At 40.4% G+C, this 18,837-nt stretch overlaps 1 protein-coding gene across 3 annotated transcripts in view; it reads right to left on the reverse strand.

The window, feature by feature from the left end:
* itsn2b (intersectin 2b) overlaps positions 1–18,837 on the reverse strand; it is a 47,215-nt gene that overhangs the window by 20,122 nt on the left and 8,256 nt on the right. For all 3 annotated transcript variants that reach the window (XM_041793389.1, XM_041793474.1, XM_041793312.1), the window contains 18 exons: positions 12,257–12,332; positions 11,111–11,203; positions 10,820–10,883; positions 10,570–10,742; positions 10,229–10,477; positions 9,508–9,613; positions 9,246–9,382; positions 8,164–8,227; positions 6,358–6,495; positions 6,130–6,218; positions 5,214–5,476; positions 4,967–5,116; positions 4,654–4,794; positions 4,414–4,501; positions 4,023–4,162; positions 2,211–2,392; positions 1,214–2,022; positions 1,008–1,129 (listed from right to left, as the gene is read on the reverse strand). In XM_041793389.1, the coding sequence (XP_041649323.1) occupies positions 1,008–1,129; positions 1,214–2,022; positions 2,211–2,392; positions 4,023–4,162; positions 4,414–4,501; positions 4,654–4,794; positions 4,967–5,116; positions 5,214–5,476; positions 6,130–6,218; positions 6,358–6,495; positions 8,164–8,227; positions 9,246–9,382; positions 9,508–9,613; positions 10,229–10,477; positions 10,570–10,742; positions 10,820–10,883; positions 11,111–11,203; positions 12,257–12,263 (3,015 nt within the window). In that variant the 5' untranslated portion in view covers positions 12,264–12,332. The remainder of the gene's footprint in view (positions 1–1,007; positions 1,130–1,213; positions 2,023–2,210; positions 2,393–4,022; positions 4,163–4,413; positions 4,502–4,653; positions 4,795–4,966; positions 5,117–5,213; positions 5,477–6,129; positions 6,219–6,357; positions 6,496–8,163; positions 8,228–9,245; positions 9,383–9,507; positions 9,614–10,228; positions 10,478–10,569; positions 10,743–10,819; positions 10,884–11,110; positions 11,204–12,256; positions 12,333–18,837) is intronic.

Here is an 18,837-nt window from a genome sequence, read left to right on the forward strand (position 1 = left end):
GAGCCGAGCACAGTTAGAGGGACGTGGAGTTTGTGACGCTGATAAATTTAACTCACCAAAGTGCCTCATTGAGGAACCCCCCATGGCTGGAATCCACCTGCATTCGGTGGCTGTCAATAACAGGCCCTGCCATTGGTGTGTCAGCTGTTGCATTATGTGGTAGCCACACTTTACATCTCTCAGGTATGAGGCACCCATGGAGGTGGAAGCCCTAGACTACAGTACCAGCAGCCTGCGCGTTATTGCGCCTTTGATCACAGCGCACATTACAAAATAACAGTGAAAACTTGTCAGATATATTTGAGTGCGCAACTTTTTTTTCCTCTGCACAGAGCGGTGGAGAGCAGTGCGCAATTGCGCAGAAAACCCCCTTAGAGGGAACAGTGATTGACAGATAGCTCGGCAGGCAGAGGCTCCGTTTCTGTCAACCGGAATGCTAGCTAGCAGGCTGACAGGAAGTCGTGCTTAGTGGGCGGGCCGTTAGGTTGATCCAAAGTTCGATTGAGAGCGGGATTTCAATATGGAAGCCTCCACAGATTCAGGAGCCGTTTGAGTCCGCCTATTGTAAGCAGACGACTGATGTCACACGAGGTTGGTCCAATTCTTCTACAATCTATGGTTATTTCTGACTTACTTCTGTATCCTGACCTCTTCACACTTAATAATTAATAGGGCCTTGAACACTACTGCCTTGAACCATGTACAATGTTGTATTTGCCCAATTCAAAATGTGAAATAAGCCCTTAAAATATGAACAATTCAAAATATAAAGTCTTTTAAAGGTAAATTACAGCAGCTGAATTAAAAAGATAAAGTAAAACAGGCTGGATTAAGGGAAGGCTCCAGAAAATCTAAATGCTTTCAGAAAAAAGTTTTTGTTCTACTGTATTTCTAAAGTTAGAACAACAAAACAAGCAAGATCATCATAGTTGATAAGATGAAAGTTCTATCACTGCTGTGTCAGCTGCACCTTTTGTCAAACTCTTCTGAGACATGTTTCCTCCTACCTCGATGATATCGTCTGCGTCGAAAGTTAGCTCTTCATTGTTGCGTGCAGTAAACGGGTAGAGCGCTTTGAAGGAGGTGAGAGCCGCTGACTTCCTGTGCTGCGTGGCTCTGGGCTGTCCGCCTAAAGCAGCAGATGAAGGATCATGTCATGAACCCTAGGAATCAATATATTATGTGCTAAAGTAAAACTCTGTCTGTGTGTTACCTTTCCGCTCCTCCAGACCTCTGAGCAAAGCCTGAATGTCGATTTTTCCGCCTCCCCCCGACTTCTGCTGCGGCTGCTGTCGGGACGCCTCCTCTCTCCTCTTTCTCTCTTCCACTGCTTTCCTCCTTTCCTCTTCTTCCTCCTTTCTCTTTCTCTCCTCCTCTGCCCTCTTTCTCTCCTCCTCTTGCTTCCTCCTCTCCTCCTCCTGCTGCTGCTGCTGCCTCCTCCTTTCTTCATCCCTCTTCCTCCTCTCCTCTTCTTCTCTCTTCTTTCTCTCCTCCACTTCTCGTCTTCTTCTCTCCTCTCCATCTCGGATGGCGGCCTCTGCTGCTCTTTGTCTCCTCCTTTCCTCCTCCTCTCTCTCTCTCCTGCGCTCCTCCTCTCTCCTCTCCTCCTCTAACCTCCTCCTTTCCTCCTCCTTCTTGCGTCGCTCCTCCTCTTCTTTCCGTCTCTTCTCCTCTTTCTTTCTCTCTTCCTCCAGCTTCCTCCTCTCTTCCTCTAGCAGCCTTCTCTCCTCCTCCAGCTTCCTCCTCTCCTCCTCCTGCCTCCGTCTCTCTGCTTGTCTTTGTCGCTCCTCCTCCTCTTTTTTCTTCCTCTCCTCTGCCTCTTTTCTTCTCCGCTCTGCCTCCTCCTTCGCTCTGAGCTCTCGTTCAGCCTGCTCCTTTGCAGCCTGGATGAGGGCCTGTTTCTCCCTCTCCTCTTCCTCCCTCTGCTTTGCGTCTCTCTCCTCCTGGAGCTTTCTCTGGCGCTCCTCTTCATCCCTTCTCAACTTCTCCTGCCACTGTCGCTCTTTTTCCATCTTAATACGCCTGGAAATGGAGACAAACATCATGGTTATTCTAAAAGCTTGTGTCAAGCTGAGAAAGCTTCACTTTTTAAGTACTAAAAAAGTACTTAATACTTACTAAGTAATTGTAAGAAAAATTTTACTTTTTGTGTTTACATAATACACTAATTGAAAAATGTGAAGCTGAAAAAAAAAACAACATAAAATGACCTCTGAGCCTCCTCCTCCTCCCTCCTCCTTCTTTCCTCCTCTTGCTGTTTCCTCTCCTCTTCCTTCCTCCTCTTTTCCTCTTCCTGCTCTCTCCTCCGGATCAGCTCACGGCGTTTGTCCTCTTTGATGCTCCGTAGTTTCTCCAGTGCTGCCTGCTGCTGTCTCTGGCTTTCCCTAAGTTCCTGATGCAACAAAAAAACACCTTTACCAGAAGAGTGCAACACAATGCAGGACTAAATAAGAAATGAGTAGACTAGTTGGGTTGATAGACGACTAAACGCACAGAGGGTACACAAACACAATTGCCTAGTTAGGCTCCTAAACACAGAACAAGAAAAGGTTACAACTGCTCTTCAAAAAGATGGAGAAATACCAGAAGGGAAATGCAGATTAGACAAAAAGAGAAGAGAAGATTAGATATTAAAAGAGGATAACAAGAAAGACACCTAAAGCGAAAACCTTTAGTAGGTAGAAGAGGTTACGGAGGCAGGCCAGCAGACAGAGGACAGCCTGAAGCATAGAGTCATCCTCCTCAACATGCTGTGAAGTCTGGGGACAGGGAATTAAAGATGGGCAAGAAGGGAATGATAAAGAAACAAAGGAAAAAACAAGAGGATGATTTTCAAAGGAGAAAAAGAAAAAAGGGGTGAAGAAGAGGAATGTTTAAGTGAACAGAAGAAAGTCATAAAAGGAGTAAAGAGGAGAGAAAAGAGGTTTAAAGGGCAAAGCAGCAAAATTAGTACATAATATTAGTGTTACTTAAAAAACAGTTGATTCATATTTTATGTAACAAAGGGTACTCAGAAGACCTGCCATTTGTTCACCCGCAAGCTTTAACCCACCTCTTGCACATTTATTCTGGCACTATCTTCATCTGTACACTAAGTGGAGCTCAACCTTCCAAACACTCAGAGTCTACACCATTCCACCCTGATCCTATGATTCCTATCTAAGGCCAAGAGTTTTAAGAATAACACATGTATTAATTTTCACAACATATGCTGCTGCATTGTTTTTAGATCTTTTTGTCAGATGTTTCTAATGCATACTGACATATTACTACAAACATTTCATACATGTCAAGTTTAGTCTTTATTAACAATTACATTAAGTTTATGCAGAGAGTCAATATTTGCAGTGTTGACCCTTCTTTTTCAAGATCTCTGCAATTCGCCCTGGCATGCTGTCAATCAGCCTCTGGGCCACATCCTGACAAATGACAACCCATTCTTGCATAATCATTGTTTGGAGTTTGTCAGATTTTGTGGGTTTTTGTTTGTCCACCAGCCTCTTGAGGATTGACCACAAGTTCTCAATGGGATTAAGGTCGGTGGAGTTTCCTAGCCACAGGCCCAAAATTCTGATGTTTGATGTTTTGTTCCCTGAGCCACTTAGTTATTACTCCATAAAAAACAAAAAGTTGCCCAGGTTTTTAAGTAGATCTGCTGGATATTTACATCGGTGTACTTTCAGTTCAGGAATTTCCATAATTGTGAAGGTTACATAAATAATTAGTTAAAAAAGTAAATAAATAAGGTATTTTTTTGACTCAGAGACTAAAGAATGAGTCAAACAGAAAAGGGTAACTCAGTATAGGTAGAATGAACCCCTGCTAAAGAAAACTTGTGAGCAGAAACCAGCACATAGATAGATTTTCGAACATTTTTGGCGAATGTGGCTCAGTCAGTTGTCTCTACTTATATCTGTACTTATGAGCCTCATTGTTCGTGAATACAGCTACAGCTCTATTAAAAAGTTGCAAGTCACATGTGATTTTAAGTCTATAAGCTCATCTCTGCATTTGGTTCTTACCTGCATATCTTTGTTGTGCTGGTCCATCTCTGCCAGCTTTGCAGCAGTTTCTTTTTCCAGAGCTTCCAGCTGCTGTCTCAGTTTCATACATGTACCTTTTTTCTCTGTAATACCCGTCTTCATGGTGGACATGGTCGACACTACAAAAAAACAACAAAACAAGTTATAATCTTCCCTGTCAAAAACAAACAAACAAACAAACAAACAAACAAACAAACACACAAACAAACAAACATCTCACTGGCAGCTTTCCAGATGTGTATTTTTTAAGGCATTTTGCATTTTAAGTAAAGCAAGCCTTTAGATTTTTACTTATTATTAAGACTGTTACATTACAATAATTAACTAATGAATGTCTCTATTTCCTGATCATTCATCCATCTGTACTAACCAGGCATGTTATTCAGAGCCATGTTTTTCAGTTTCTCACTCAGCCTCTTCTGCTCTGGTGTCAGCTGGGACAACTTCCTCTGGAACTCCTGAATGAGAGGAAATTTAACAAGAAATGTGTCACTTCATACGCAACTGTAAAAACTTCATGGAAAGTCTGTCTTTTCACACTGCAATGAAATAGAATAGAAAAAAACACATGGACAACTTCAGAAAAGTAACAGAGGTCACACATACACACCTCCAACTGTTTCTGCAGGTTGTGCATGTCCTGCTGGCGTGTCTCTATCCTCTGATTCACCAGATCAAGCTCAGTCTTTTGAAGCTTCTTCTTATTCTGAAAATCCCTTAGTTTGTCTGAGATCTGACGGTGCTTGTTACCCTGAGGTTAAGAGATGTAGAGAAAGTGTGAGAGAGGATGACAGGAACTCTCTTGGATCCTGCCTGATAGGTGAGAACCAGCAGGAAAACAGAGGCTCATTCAGTGGGGTGAAAATGTATCAACATATTAAAACGAGAATAAAACATCTACACTGTCCTCCTATGGCACTCACCACAGCCTCCAGCTCCATCTCCAGACTCCTTTTCTTTGCTTTCAGCCTGATGATATCATCCTGTTCCTGCTCCCTCTTTATCTGAAGCTCTCCCCGCCGCCTTCTCTCCCACTCCTCCTTCCTCTGCCGCTCAAGCTCCCGCTGTGCCGCCTGAATGAGCCCACACAGGACCAGTAAGTGTGAAGAAATGGCTCAAAATCACAAAGTATTCGCAGTCATTCAGAGAGTTTTAACATGCTCCTCTCACCTCTTTCCTCTCTATCTCCCTCTGTCGCTCTTCTTCTTTCTGCCTCTCCAGCTCCCTCTGTCGCTCCAGCCTCCTCTCCTCCTCTTTCCTCCTCCTTTCCTCAGCCTCCCGAGCCTCCTTCTCTCTCCTCTCTCGCTCTTCCCTCTCCTTTTGAGCACGTCGCTCCTGCTCCCTCCTCTCAGCCTCCAGCAGAGCCTGTCGTCTTTTCTCCAGTTCAGCGTTTCCTCGCTCCAGGTTGGCTTTGAATTTATCCTCAAAAGTGTCTGAAAATTGACAAAAACAGTCAGTGAGGTCAGTATGTTGATTAGAATCAGGCAATTCCAACAAGAACTAACTTTGTTTGTATAAAATAAAAAACTATTTTATATGTTTACAACAAGCCAATGGTATAAAAATGAACTGCAAATTAACTGTGCTGGGTAGATGAGCATAGGTAAAGATAAACTTGTACTTATTTGAAACAAAATTGTGTTTTATCAAAAAATAATGTCAATGAAATAAAAGATGTAAACCAAGGTAACTGGGCTATTAACATGTTGTAGATCAAAGGATTTTACAACAGATTTAGCGGTGAAAATACTTAAAAGAACTTGTATAACCTTCATTTGAAGCTGCTACTTTCTTTTTACGGTGTGTAAAAATGAAAAGGCATAGATCTTTGTGTAACTTTGGTTAAAGCTGTGGTCAGTGTGTATGCTGAATCATAACGTCATGTTTTTTAAAATTACATCAGAATGTTTTCAAAAATAAACTTAGAGTTTAACAGCTTTTTTGCCTGATCTAAAGCTGCTGCCTATTTTCTGCTTTCTTAATAGCTTAGTGTGTTATACAGCAAATCATAAAATAAACACCATTTCTGTAAAGCCTAAGATAAAGGCTACACTGTGTGATGAGGGTTAGCAGTTTGAGTACTGACAGTTGGCTTTGGCTTTCTGTGGAGGTTCGATGTCCAAGTCATCCATCAGAGCAGCATAGGGAGAAGCACTGGATCCATTCACTGCAGCCCTAGAATATGCATTAAGATTAACACACTATATCCTTACAACATCAAATGAACATAAACTTTAATGTTGCTTATTCTGCACCCAAGTTTGAAAGCTGGTTTCAACAGTCTTGTTGAATGTAGTCGTATGTGCACATGTACCTTCCTGAGGGTGGAACCAGCTCTGCTGGCAGAGTCAGTGGCAGTGGTTGTCCAGTCTTTGCTACGTCCACCAGATGCATCGCCAGAATAAACTCCTCCGCCTTCAGCTTGCCGTCCTTATCAACATCAGCCAAATTCCTGCACAACGTATATTGTTTTCTGATTTTTTCCATTCATTCAACCTTTATTTAATCTAAAAAAATAACTGAGGGCATTCCCTCATTTTGAATGATGTAGAATGCAACCAATAAAATGCCTTAACCAAAATAAGCACAGTTATAAACAATCACATTCATAAGCAGAGTAGTTCATTATCATACTTTTAAACTGACCAATAGGAACACGTGTTTGTTAAGTGTTCTATGTGAATGCAGCAGAGAAGCTAAAAGCAGTTCTTCCAAACTAAGTGTTTGCCCGTGGAACTTCAACAGCAGCAAGTTACTAGATCGTGTTGAGTATTGATTATGAGACTGTTTAAACAGATGTGTTATTTATGATGCCATTTTACCAACTAGGGCTTTATAAATAAATGAGAACCAATGCCTGTCACATCTTACAGTCAGAGGTGACCTGCCCATCTTTCATGGGCAGTAATGAATCTGAGATAGAATGATAGATGGAATCCAGGGGTTTAAGAGTGGAGGCAGAGGCATTTCTATAAATTACATCACCATAATCTAAGACAGATAAAGTCATTATCTTTGAATACAGCTAAATACCTACTGAAAAGAAGGGTATTTCAAGAAAAAGACAAGATGTTTGTCAACTTCAAAGAATCTTTGTCTTTAAAAAGACAATCAGTAATGTTTATCAGCTTTTCAACTGCTGAACTTTGTTGTGAAGGTTAGAAACAACTGTTCTCAGCAATTTGAGCTCTGGCTCCACTGGAACCTGCATAATTGGAATCATACAGTTACTTTATCCTTGTTTCAAAATAAAATTTACATTAGTTGGTGTCTTCTTGTTGTGTGAGATGATGCTAGATTTGTGTAAAGAAAATAGATCAATGACGTTAGAGGGCTTTTGCATTCAAACAATTTAATTTTCATTTTAAATTCTAAAATTCATTTGGGATGAAAAGCACACATAAAGCTCTGAAACAGTAATATGCAGAAGTTTTAGGCATGTAGGGCGCTAAAGATTCATTAAGGGCCCAATGTGCCAAAATCCAGGGCTGGGGAGGGGGAGGGGCGGCGAGAATCAGGCTCAACATGCTAACACGTGTGTTGCTCTGCAGCTGAGGTCAAGCTTGACTGCATTTCATTAGCCCAGGCTTCTTAGCCCCTGGTGATACACTCGGGAACCACTGTTGGTTTTTGGCCCCTCTGGATATCCACAGCACAACCAGGGTCATAGCAACCCTACTACTCACTTGCACAGTCCTCCTAAAGTTGAGGACCTTGTTTTTTCAACAGATTATTTTCCCAAGCTGCTGGCAACATGCAGGGACACCCAGAGCATGACAAGGGTTGTGTCAATCTTTCTTCCTGACCCAAAGTGCCCTCAGACGGCTCACTCGCCAGATCTACGCCTTACTGCAGCATCAATTTTTGGCCCAAACATACCTGAAATGTATGCACAGTACTGTATATATACTGTGAAACTGTAGTCCTGCAAGGTCTAATGTGGAAAGATACACCATGTATTAATTTACTAACAAACATTTCCTTGATAGACAGAGACTAATTGTCCCACCAGCTCCACAAGAATGAATCTTAATGCAAAACCAGACTTAAGCTCACTAACAGAAGCAATCACAAGACATGTTCAGACACATACACACAAATCCATGTTTGACATTCTCACCAGATTGAAGCCAGCTGTGTCTGAGTCAGCATCGTGGTTGCCATGGCGCCTCTCACCTGCTGACCTGGCAACAAGAGTGATAAATGTCATGACACCTGTACAGCATAGATTTATGGGTGTGCTGAAGAGAGGAAGACACTGTAGGTGTGTCTCTAAGCCCTGCACAGTGAGCATTCATCACTCATATAACTCAAATATGCTGAACAAAGACAGCAACATTACAAATTTAAAGACTGACTCAAGGTTTTCTTTATGTCTTTGAAGGAAAGAGTCAGAGAGTCTATGATTTATTTGGATTAACTCGCTGTATTTCTGTGTGCAATATATTTAGAAAAAGGAAGAAATATATCACAATGTCATCATTTTTCAGGTATTGTTCAATTCTAAACTGATGCCTGTTTTGATACCCTGGCAACAAATCCTTCTTGTTTGAAAAGCTCCAAAACAATATCTAGATTGCACAATATATAACTGTAACAGGCAACTGGAACAGTTCTTTCTCTCCTTTCTGAGTGTAGCAGATTTTATGAAATATGGAGGAGGATTTGTAATTTTTTGAAAGCTCAGCAGATTTTAATAACATTGGTAAAGAAATAATGTAGACTGAATGTTTTAAAACATGCAGAAAACATGCATTTTAAAGTATTAAAAGAACTAAAAATACACAGCTCTATAATGCATAGTTTGGTTAGCTGAAAGCAGCCACAAAAAATAATTAATGCAAGTTGTTAAGTTACCCTAAGTGCTCCTTATTTGCAAACTCAGACATTAAAAATCCTCTAAAAGTGATTTAGCTAACATGTGATGAACAGGTCCAACAAGGCCTGCAGAAACAGAATGAAAAGGCTTTTGCATATTTGACTGTGTATGTGCTTGTGTTGAGAAACTGTTCCTGTGTCTGAACACACCCCCAGCCTCCACTTCCTTAAAATTAGCTAAGTCCTGACAGTGGAGGGAGGCGACCGTTATGAAATCATCGGTAAGTCTTCTTCATAAACCTCCACGCCTGCATTCCAGACATAATTCAGTTTTGCATGACCCACACACTGTTACATACAAAAACATGTATATAAACATGGTACCAGTGAGGAATCCAGTCATCTGTTTATCCAGGCTGTTGAACTGCTGTCTGTATTTGAGTCTGGAGGGGTGCGGCACAGCCCAGTCACTGGGAACAGCCGCCATGGGGGACATCACAGAGGGGGACGAGGAAGCGGAGCTGAAAGAGACAAAAATACCAGCTGAGCATTTCAAACTTGAGTGTTTTTGCACTTCTAAAGGACAGACACAATGAATGAAGCTGAGATTCCAGGGAGAGGAAGTTCTCTGTGTTTGGTACATTACCTGCTAGATCCTAGGTCAAGCAGTGATGAGGCCTTGTTCAAACCAGCAGGAGCCGCAGAGGAGAGAGTCATCGGAGAGGTGTAGGTGGATGCAGGATAAGGTAAACCTGATAGCACAAAGAGTGCACACATTTACCTTACACTCTCTCCCATATTGATGCACACTATCATGTTTACATTTTATTTTTAGTCAGCAACGGCAAAAATCAATTCTCAATGCTGTATTTCTTCAAGCAAATACATTTTTATTTGTAATTTTAGGAACTGGAAGGGGAGTTCTGCTGTGGGTCAGTAATTATGCCCATCCACCACTACTGTAACCTTGTCAAGGACAGGGAAGCTGTTCATATGGAGATGAGGCAGATTCCTGACTCTGCAAAAGCTTAGTCCAAATTTTCGAGACTCTGATTATTTTCTTAAAATAAAATATAGAAATACAGAAATATACTTGTAATACTAGTAGTATACTTGTAACAGTGTTACAAGAGCAGCATATCAAAATAAAACTTCACGAAACTTAGAGGGAGCTTCCCTAAAAGAGGTTTTTTTGTATGTGTTATCCTTGTTTTTGGGCTATTTTTAATAAAGTGACTGAAAAATAAATATGGTTGGTCATTAAAACTTAAGAAGCAACAAGTGCAAAACAAGGCCCTGATAATGACTGTTTTTTAAAACCAGTAAGACAGACAACAGAAAGGAAAATGAAAAATAATCAGTCGTACCTGTGGCCAAAGCCCCAGCTGGCATTGGAGTGAGAATTCCCATGGTGCCGTTTGGGAGGGTGGCGCTTCCCATGGTGGACATCATGGGTCTAGTGGGGGTGGCCATCAGAGGGCTGAGGCCTGTTGCTGTAGGAACTAAAGGTGTCAGGCCTGTCATTGGGGACATTGCTGAGAGTCCGGGGGTTGACATGGACAGAGGGGCCAACAGGGCGAGGTTTGACCCTGGCATCATCGTCATGCCCCCCATGCCTTAAACATAGGAAATTAACACACCAGTAAGACAACAAAGCCATCAAAATGCAAAGAACTCTTTTCACACAGAATTTCTAAAGTGTTATTACCATAAGTTGAGGTGGGGTTACTGAGGGTGGGGGCAGGCACTGGAGGCTGCTTCATGATGATTGGAAGTGATAAGGGAAGCGTTGTACCCTGAAGTTTTAGCTTAATGAGCTTCATAGCAATGGAAAACTCCAACCTGTCCATCTTCCCGTCTTTATTCATGTCAGCCAGAGCCCTGAGACACAGAGCAGACTGGGAGTGATCAACTCTGTTTCAATACACTCCGTATGTTAGTGTGGATACGATTCTTACCATATCTCAGCCAAAACTGAAGCAGGAAGCCCTGACTGGAGGAAAAACTTCCTTGCTTGCTCCCCTACAGAAACAGACAGAAAAAGCAGAAAAACAAGAAGATTTAGATTCCTTTGCACAAAACTAAAAAAGATGTACCTGTTGTGAATGTCTGTGACTGTATCACAAGAGTATGCTATTACTTATATATCTATTTCTACCTATTGTATTATGGTATTTTAATTAGAGCAGCTAACAGCTGAGGGATTAGTGAGATATCACTGTTTGAATGATGTCTGTCTGAGTGAGTACCTGAGACGTAACCCATTGAGGGTGAGAGGGTGTCAAACTTTTGATCATGTTTGTCCCTCTCCTCTGGGGTGATCGCCCATGTGCTTGTGCCACCTAGAGAGAAAATGAAAGAGTAATCGAGACAGAAGGGGGAAGGGAAAGAAAAGAGGTTAAATACATCATATCAATAAAAATGCCAGGGCCCTGTTGCTCAGTGATTTGAATTGATGTCTTTGTCAGACAGCATTGAGTGTATTAATGCTCCTGGTGCTGACTGTTTACAAATTATTTTGCCTCTGAAATGCCTAAATACAGAGTTAAATCACAGCTATATGACACTGAATTCTGGTTAAAGGTTCAAAAATAAAGGCAATAGAAAAACAGAGCTCCTCTAAAATGTTTTTATCGATTCAGCTTTTTAAAGGGGCTTGGATAGGAAGAATCTGTACTCAGCAAAATCTGCTCTTTGAACAGGCCCATGGCTGTTTTACCCTCTCTCTGTTTAAACAAATCACACAAATGTAAATTACACACAGATCACATATGAACCTGAGCAGAGCAAACAACCATACACCTTTCGATGAATACCAAAGCTTTAGGAATTTTCTGCAGAGACACAAAAGGGAGGGCAGACGCACACAAACAAATGTAAATCAAGAGCAAGGTTCAAGGCCAGCTCCAGTGAGAGTAAGGAGTGGGGAAGCAGATATTGACATAATGATAATGGAGATCTGTGACTGACTGTCACTTTGTTTTACATTTTCAGTAGCTTCACCGCCCTTAACCCCACAGCCAACCAGAGCAAACAACTAATAAACTTTATCATAAGGAACAAACAAATCTCCTAGAGTCTTAACTGTGTTACTGACACTACTAACAAAGCTGGTGTCAAAATGCAGAAAGAAACAGACCTCAGAATGACTGCAAGGGGGCAACACTTAAAGTTGTTTAAGTTGTTGTAAGCTGGTGAGAAGAATGACCTCACTCAAACAAACAATAATAAAGAAAGTCTTCAGACTGATGCACGTGCAGCTACCAATGCATCAAACCAGGAATTATTACCACATCTGGCTTTGTATAGGTCACAGTAGATCTGCAGAGCCTTAAACACGCACATGCATTTATAGCCCTCGTCTCTCTTTCACACACACACTGCAGAGGTCTTACCATTCATGATTGCAGGTGGCAGAGACGGAGAGAGGGGGAACTCCCGGCAGCGTCCTCAGCTACTGCTTTCAGCCATCTGCAAAACACACAGTCACAGCAGAGTCAGTCATGGTGTCAGTGCTGCAGCTAAGACAGGACGCTGGTGTCTTAGAGAGCAGGGAGAAAAAGGGAGAGAGAGAGCGAGTGAGGGAGATTTTGGTCAGTCAGCAGAGGCAAACAGGGCTCCTCCTGTTCTCTTCAGTCAGCAGTACACTGGCCACATCCCAACGCTTTTAAACTAACGGGACATGTTCCAATACTATACAAACTGACTCTGTAGTGGCTGGACAATACACAAGATAGTCTGACAAGAACTCATAAGAAGACACTTACTATCCAGAGAAATACAGTGCTCTGTATAGTAGTGGTTTAGATCAGACTCTCATGATGGGGCCAACCAAGCCCAGGGACAAACTGCCCTAAAGATCTGCATTACAAGTATAGGCTACTTCCCAGATTTAACAGGTAGATTATTCACTCATAGGCTATGTTCACACTGCAGGCCTTAACGTTCAATTCTGATCTTTTCTCAGATCTTTTTTTTTTGTTTGTTTTGGTTTGCCTGTTCACACTGCAGTCAACTTCCAAAAGATCAAATACGCATCTGATTCAGAACCACATACAAAAGTGGCCTGAATGTGATTACAAAAGGTCAGATTCAATGTCACTTGCAGTGTTCACACTGTCAGAAAAAAATCACATATGAGTCACATGTGAGCAAAAAATCAGATTCAGGTCACTTTTAACTGCAGTGTGAATACAGCTTTAGATACTGGGTCCATACTCATCCTTAAACACACCAAACACCTGCTGGATATGAGAAAATTATGAAATGTGCAATAAAATAAATATAAAGAAAAAATAACTGTAACATGAGCAGTTAAGATATTACATGCAAGAAAGGAGGCAAATATAAAAGAAAGAAAGATTATTTCACTACAGCAGCATTAGAGGAAGCACATCAAACCTGATGTTGTTGTGGTCTCTAATTCACAATAAGGCCCTGCTAGGTACAAAACACAGTTGAGCTCACACTCATCCTACACTGAAGAAAACTAAACATGTCTACAGATATTTCAAATACATATTTTCCTTAGATAACAGTTCAGAGAGCTGCTCCACCCCTCGTTCCTCTGAAGAGACCCTGTGGTGCAGAAAATCTGTTCACTTTAGTGATGAATGAACGAGGGGAGGGAGGAGGAATGTCACCATGCTGTGACAAGATCTGTGCCGAAATGTCCCAAAAATAATGGCATGCAATTTTTTTGTTGTTATTCATTATTTTATACTCTCTGAGACATACTGGAATCAGAATCAAGATGACAAGATAATAATAACAGCTGGTGTGTGTAACAACCTAATTGTACCATACCACATGGTATGGTCCATACGCCTTTTTCCCCTTGGAGATTTTTTGTCCTGGACTCATCACACACATCTAATTTGTTTGAATTGGAAAGATTTTGGTGCCATCCTTCTAGAGGAAAATGTGTTGTATGTATCAAATACTTTTTCCTCTGTTTTCTTGACATGGAGTAGCGGATGGTGTTTTGGGAGGGGTTGATGTTGGGTGCTGGGTGCTTCTGCTTGTGGATGAGTGTGACTGTATGTAGTAGGGGTGGGAATCACTAGTAGCCCCACGATACGATATTATCACGATACTTGGGTCACTATTCGATATTATTGTGATTTTAAAAATTTTGCAGTACAGTTAGTATTGTGATACCATATACTGCGATTCAGGGCTATACCACTTTTCAACTGTTTAGTTGGTTTAGCATTAGTCTTGCCCTTATGTTTGTCTTATTTAGGCAGTCTTTTGTTCTCATGTAGTACTTCTTGCAAACCTTATGTGTCATGTCCATCTATTTTGTGCCCTGTTTGCATTCCTAATGTCCTTCCCCTGGTGCTGCCATGTTTGTTGTACTAACTTTCTTCTGCTCTATGACCGTCACCTCTGCCGACCTCACTGGACAAACTATTGTACAAACTATTGATTTTATTTTCCATTATCATAGACTTCTGTTCATATTAGCAATTAATTTCAAAAAATTGATAGTTGGTGGACGAGACGATACGATATATCACCAGACAAAATATTGCGATACTATGCTGTATTGATTTTTCTCCCACCCCTAGCATGTAGCTAAACTCTCTGCTGTCTTTTGAATGTCTTTACTGTTAGTTGATAGGAGACAAGGAAGACTAGTTGCTGCCCCGATAGCAACTGATGGGGATCCTTTTAAACAAACAATAAATAAACTCCAGTGCTGCAGATGTTTAGCTGCCTCTAATGTAGACTCAATAAATAAAAACAACAGAAATAAATAACATAGAACGCACATTACTATAACAGCACCAGATCCTCAAAATGAAAACATTAAATAAATTTGAAGAAAGGTGAAAAGATAACACTATGGTTCCTTTGCACAACCAGTCCAGTTTGGTTCACATCGAGGGACTCTGTCTACCATATGGTACAGCTCATAGAGTAGGGGATGTGACACCTTCATGAGATGTTATGCAAGAAAGTTGAAGTTCAATATTTTCTATCCATTGTGGGTCTTTTGTCATATTTTACACAGGCACAGGTCTCATGACACATCTCTCCTGAATCCAAAATATTTGAAAAAAGCAGAAATGCACTTATCGTTTCCCCTACATTCTCATTATCAATCAAATGTTCCTTCTTCTTCTTCTTCTTCTTCTTCTTCAAATGTGCCAGTGTAACTCAGCCCAAGTTAATTCCAGTTATTCTGAGTGAAGATGAGAGCTGTGTAAAAAAACATGAATGTATAGCCCATTTATCCAGGGCTTTATTCGTAAGGTCAAATTGTTCTTTGACTTTTGGCTCTGCACAAATATGGTTGCAATCCTTTCCTTTACCATTTATTTTTTTTTAGATTGGTCTTCTTGTTTTATTGTGTAGTTTTCAGTGTTTTTAAGTGTGATTATAAATCATTTGTGCTATTTTTGTTGTTTTTAATGTGTTTCATGAAGAAATTTGGATTGTAATGTACTGGGAATGGGTAAATGTAAAGAAAGTCTAAATGCATGGTCTGTGTCTAATAAAACCTTCTCTTCTACATTTGGTTACAGGCAGACTGTAGCAGCCTGTCTGTGCTCTCCGTTTTACTTTATAACAATATGACACATTTTTTATAATATGGATTATTTAAGTCATAGTAACAAGCAAACACTCTGTGTAGTGAGCAGAATGACAGACACTGCCGTACAATTACACTGTCACAATGATATTCAACCTGTCACCCATGACCATGCCTTTCTAAATACCTATTACATCATAATTTAGACACACTCCTGTTGAGTCATGCACATGGAAAACAAGAAATGGTGCTCTTGCATAGCTCTGATTTTTGGCCAAGGCTTCAAAGGTTTTAGGTATTAACTTACAGGACAAAGAAGAAGAAGTGAAAATCTAAACATTCTCATTTTCATATTAATTTGACAAATAATTAGATTTAATAATTTGTTTAACTATTTGGAAAATATTGCTTTTGGTGGAAAGGTTTGCAGCTCTATACTTAACTTTATATCAACAGACTAAATGTAGCATATACATGGGCTCCATGTTTCCTACAGACCAGTGGCTGAGCTGGGTTTGCCAGCATGTTTCCAGGTCTCATCTGTGACTCCAGGACCGTCACAGCCAATGCCAAACTACTTTGTTTAGATATGAAACAGCAAAAATGGACAGTGTGAACTTTTGCTTCAGAAGGTCGCAGTACAGGACGAATACCAGTCCAAGCGGTGTTGGTTCAGGAGCCAGTGATTCATTCATGTATTATTTTGGTCTGGTAGCTTTCATTTTAATGCCGTTTCTTGAATGTTGAACACCTGTTTCCTCCAAGACTTTCTCCCATCAGCCAGTCAGCCTCACATGATGAAGTAGGAGGAGGAAAAGGAGGAGAGAAATTCCAATCTTTCTGCTCAACACTTCCTGCCCAGTAACCCTCGGACACACAAGCATTTCCTTGTCCAAACTTCAGGAAGTGATCGGGGATTTTGGCTGAGGGAAAACTTTGATGTCCCAGAAAATAAGCCAAGAGCAGGAGAGCAGGGGCAGTGAAAGAAATACAGACTGATGAAGGGTTTTTGGGAAGAGGACTACTGATCTCCGGCTTTTTTGAGAAGGCAATAAATTACATGAAGTGTGGTCAGATCAATGCTCTCACAGTGGCAGAGAACAGTGAGAGAGCGCTAATCTGCTGCCTGCCATCTGTCACCCTTACTCTCTCTCCTTCTTCTCCTTTAGCTCCCTTCATCATTATCATCTCAAGTATCCGGTTTTTACCTTATTCTTGTTCATTCTCTCTTTCAGTCACTGGGAATATAGAAGTCATGTTTGCAGCAGTCCAAACAGTTTAATCTGCGTTTAGTTTTTATATGCATTACACATATACAAACAGTAGCAACACTATTTTACCTTTTCTGTGCATAAAAAAAATGCAAATCTTATGGGTGGGAATTGCATGGTAACTTATGACATTATACAAAGTCAAAGTAACAAGAATATCATGATACAAAGATTATATTACAATGCAAAACAATAACATACTGACAAATCAGCGTATCTGATTAACTGCAGAATATAAAATAACCCTATAAAGCTTTATTCTTTCTTTTTCTCTCTGCTGTTGGACATAATTCCACTGTCGTCTTCTTCTTTGGCTAATTAGCTTCTGTTCCACTGACCCTCATTCATGCAATAAACTCCACAGTGAGAGTCACAAGATAATGACACATATTTGGCACAAGTGATTCAATAACTGCATCACGTGAGTCACTGCTGTATTGATATTTTACCCCATTCAGTGTCAACACAGGGTCTGACTAGTAGCCACAGAAGTTAGTCTTTGCCCACCAAATATCCCATTTAGCAGAACCCTGCAGGCATCAAGCTTTATCCCAGTGGTGCCAAACTCTGCCAATACAATACTACATTCGATCTGTAGCTACTTCCTAATGCCTGTGTTGTATTTTCATCTGTTATCTGCCAAAGATAAGCAAGGAGGTTTCTAGCTTCACTTCATTCTATTTTCTTTTGTAATTTGAATTTACATTTGGGCAAACAAACAAAATTTAGGCAATCTGTTGCCTACAAGATGAGTGCATAAGCATGTATGCCTGCAAATTGCAGAAAACGAGAAAATGAAAGATAGCAGTGGAAGTTTGACTGTAAGTTTACAGCTTTTGGAGCAGTCAGATGAGTCTGACTTTTCCTGACTGGTTGGCAGCGTGAGCAACTGACCGACTGAACAAATGACCTGGCAGACTCCAGTGACTGAGCTCACTTTTTTGCAAACCTCATGCAAATCTATTTAGAGGGCTACACCTCCTCTTAAACAAGCCTCAGTTTCTACAACACCTGTGATATTAAAAAAAATACTAAAACCAAAGTAAGAAAAAAACACACATTATGCTGTTTGGGAAGAATGAAAGTCATCAGCACAGGAAGGAAGGTAGTCGTTAGTACTGCATTTGTAAAAAACAAAACAAAACAAAACAAAACAAAACAAAAAAAATCTTTTTTTCCATGAGGGTTTGCATGATCCCAGAATGGGACGGGCAATTTCATAACCTCAAAAAGGCTTCCAAGACCATACCTCTATAATAAATAAAGACTAACTACTATTCTGCATGTATTTAAGCCTCTGCATGCTGAAGTGCCAGTGACCACAAGTCTTACCCCTGCTCTATGTAACACAGCATTCAAACTGACAAAATGGGTATGTAATATTTAAAAAAGGAACAAATTGTGTCAGAATTTAAGAACCATCCAACTATTTGGTATTTTTGGGGAGTAAAATCCTCTTCAGTTATTGTTTGTCTTGATGCAAGGCTTAATTACAGACTTATAAGGTCCATTAGTGTGGGATCATTGGAATATGTTCTGATTGTTCTTAGACGATCAAATATTAAGATTGGACCATTTTTTCTATTACTATTGTCACAACTGAACACATAAATAGACACATGACTCACAGGTACCACCCCTGTAGTTTGTGAAACAGCTCTTCCACAGTCATTCAGAGGTGTGGGAGTATTTACAGTGCATTAACTCACCTCTAGCTGTCAATAGATAGACTTATGCCAAACTTATGAAATACTAAATGACACCTCAACATGTATCCAATAAATACGGTACACAGAAAACTACAGTAAACCTGTAGAATTTGGTCTAACTTTTTCTGCTTCCCTGATAAGATACTTATTAACAAAAGGACATTAGAAAAGTCCAAAAGTGACAAAAAGTGCCAAATTTAGGACCTGATAACACAACAATATTCCAACTGAATAAAGACAGCACATTTGAATTCAGCAGTCTCATATCCGGCAGGTGACAATGCCGACCCTATAGTGACCAAAGAGTTGAATTACAGATATACTGTATGATCGTTTTAAAGTGCATCATCTCTCGGAGAACATTATGAGATGTCGATGCTTCATGCTGCATATCAGGTTATAAACAAATTTAGTATCTAATAATGAAACAAACTTTAAAGCTAATCTATGTCATA

The sequence above is a fragment of the Cheilinus undulatus genome, linkage group 1 (assembly GCF_018320785.1).
Source record: "Cheilinus undulatus linkage group 1, ASM1832078v1, whole genome shotgun sequence".
Lineage (NCBI taxonomy): Eukaryota > Metazoa > Chordata > Actinopteri > Labriformes > Labridae > Cheilinus > Cheilinus undulatus.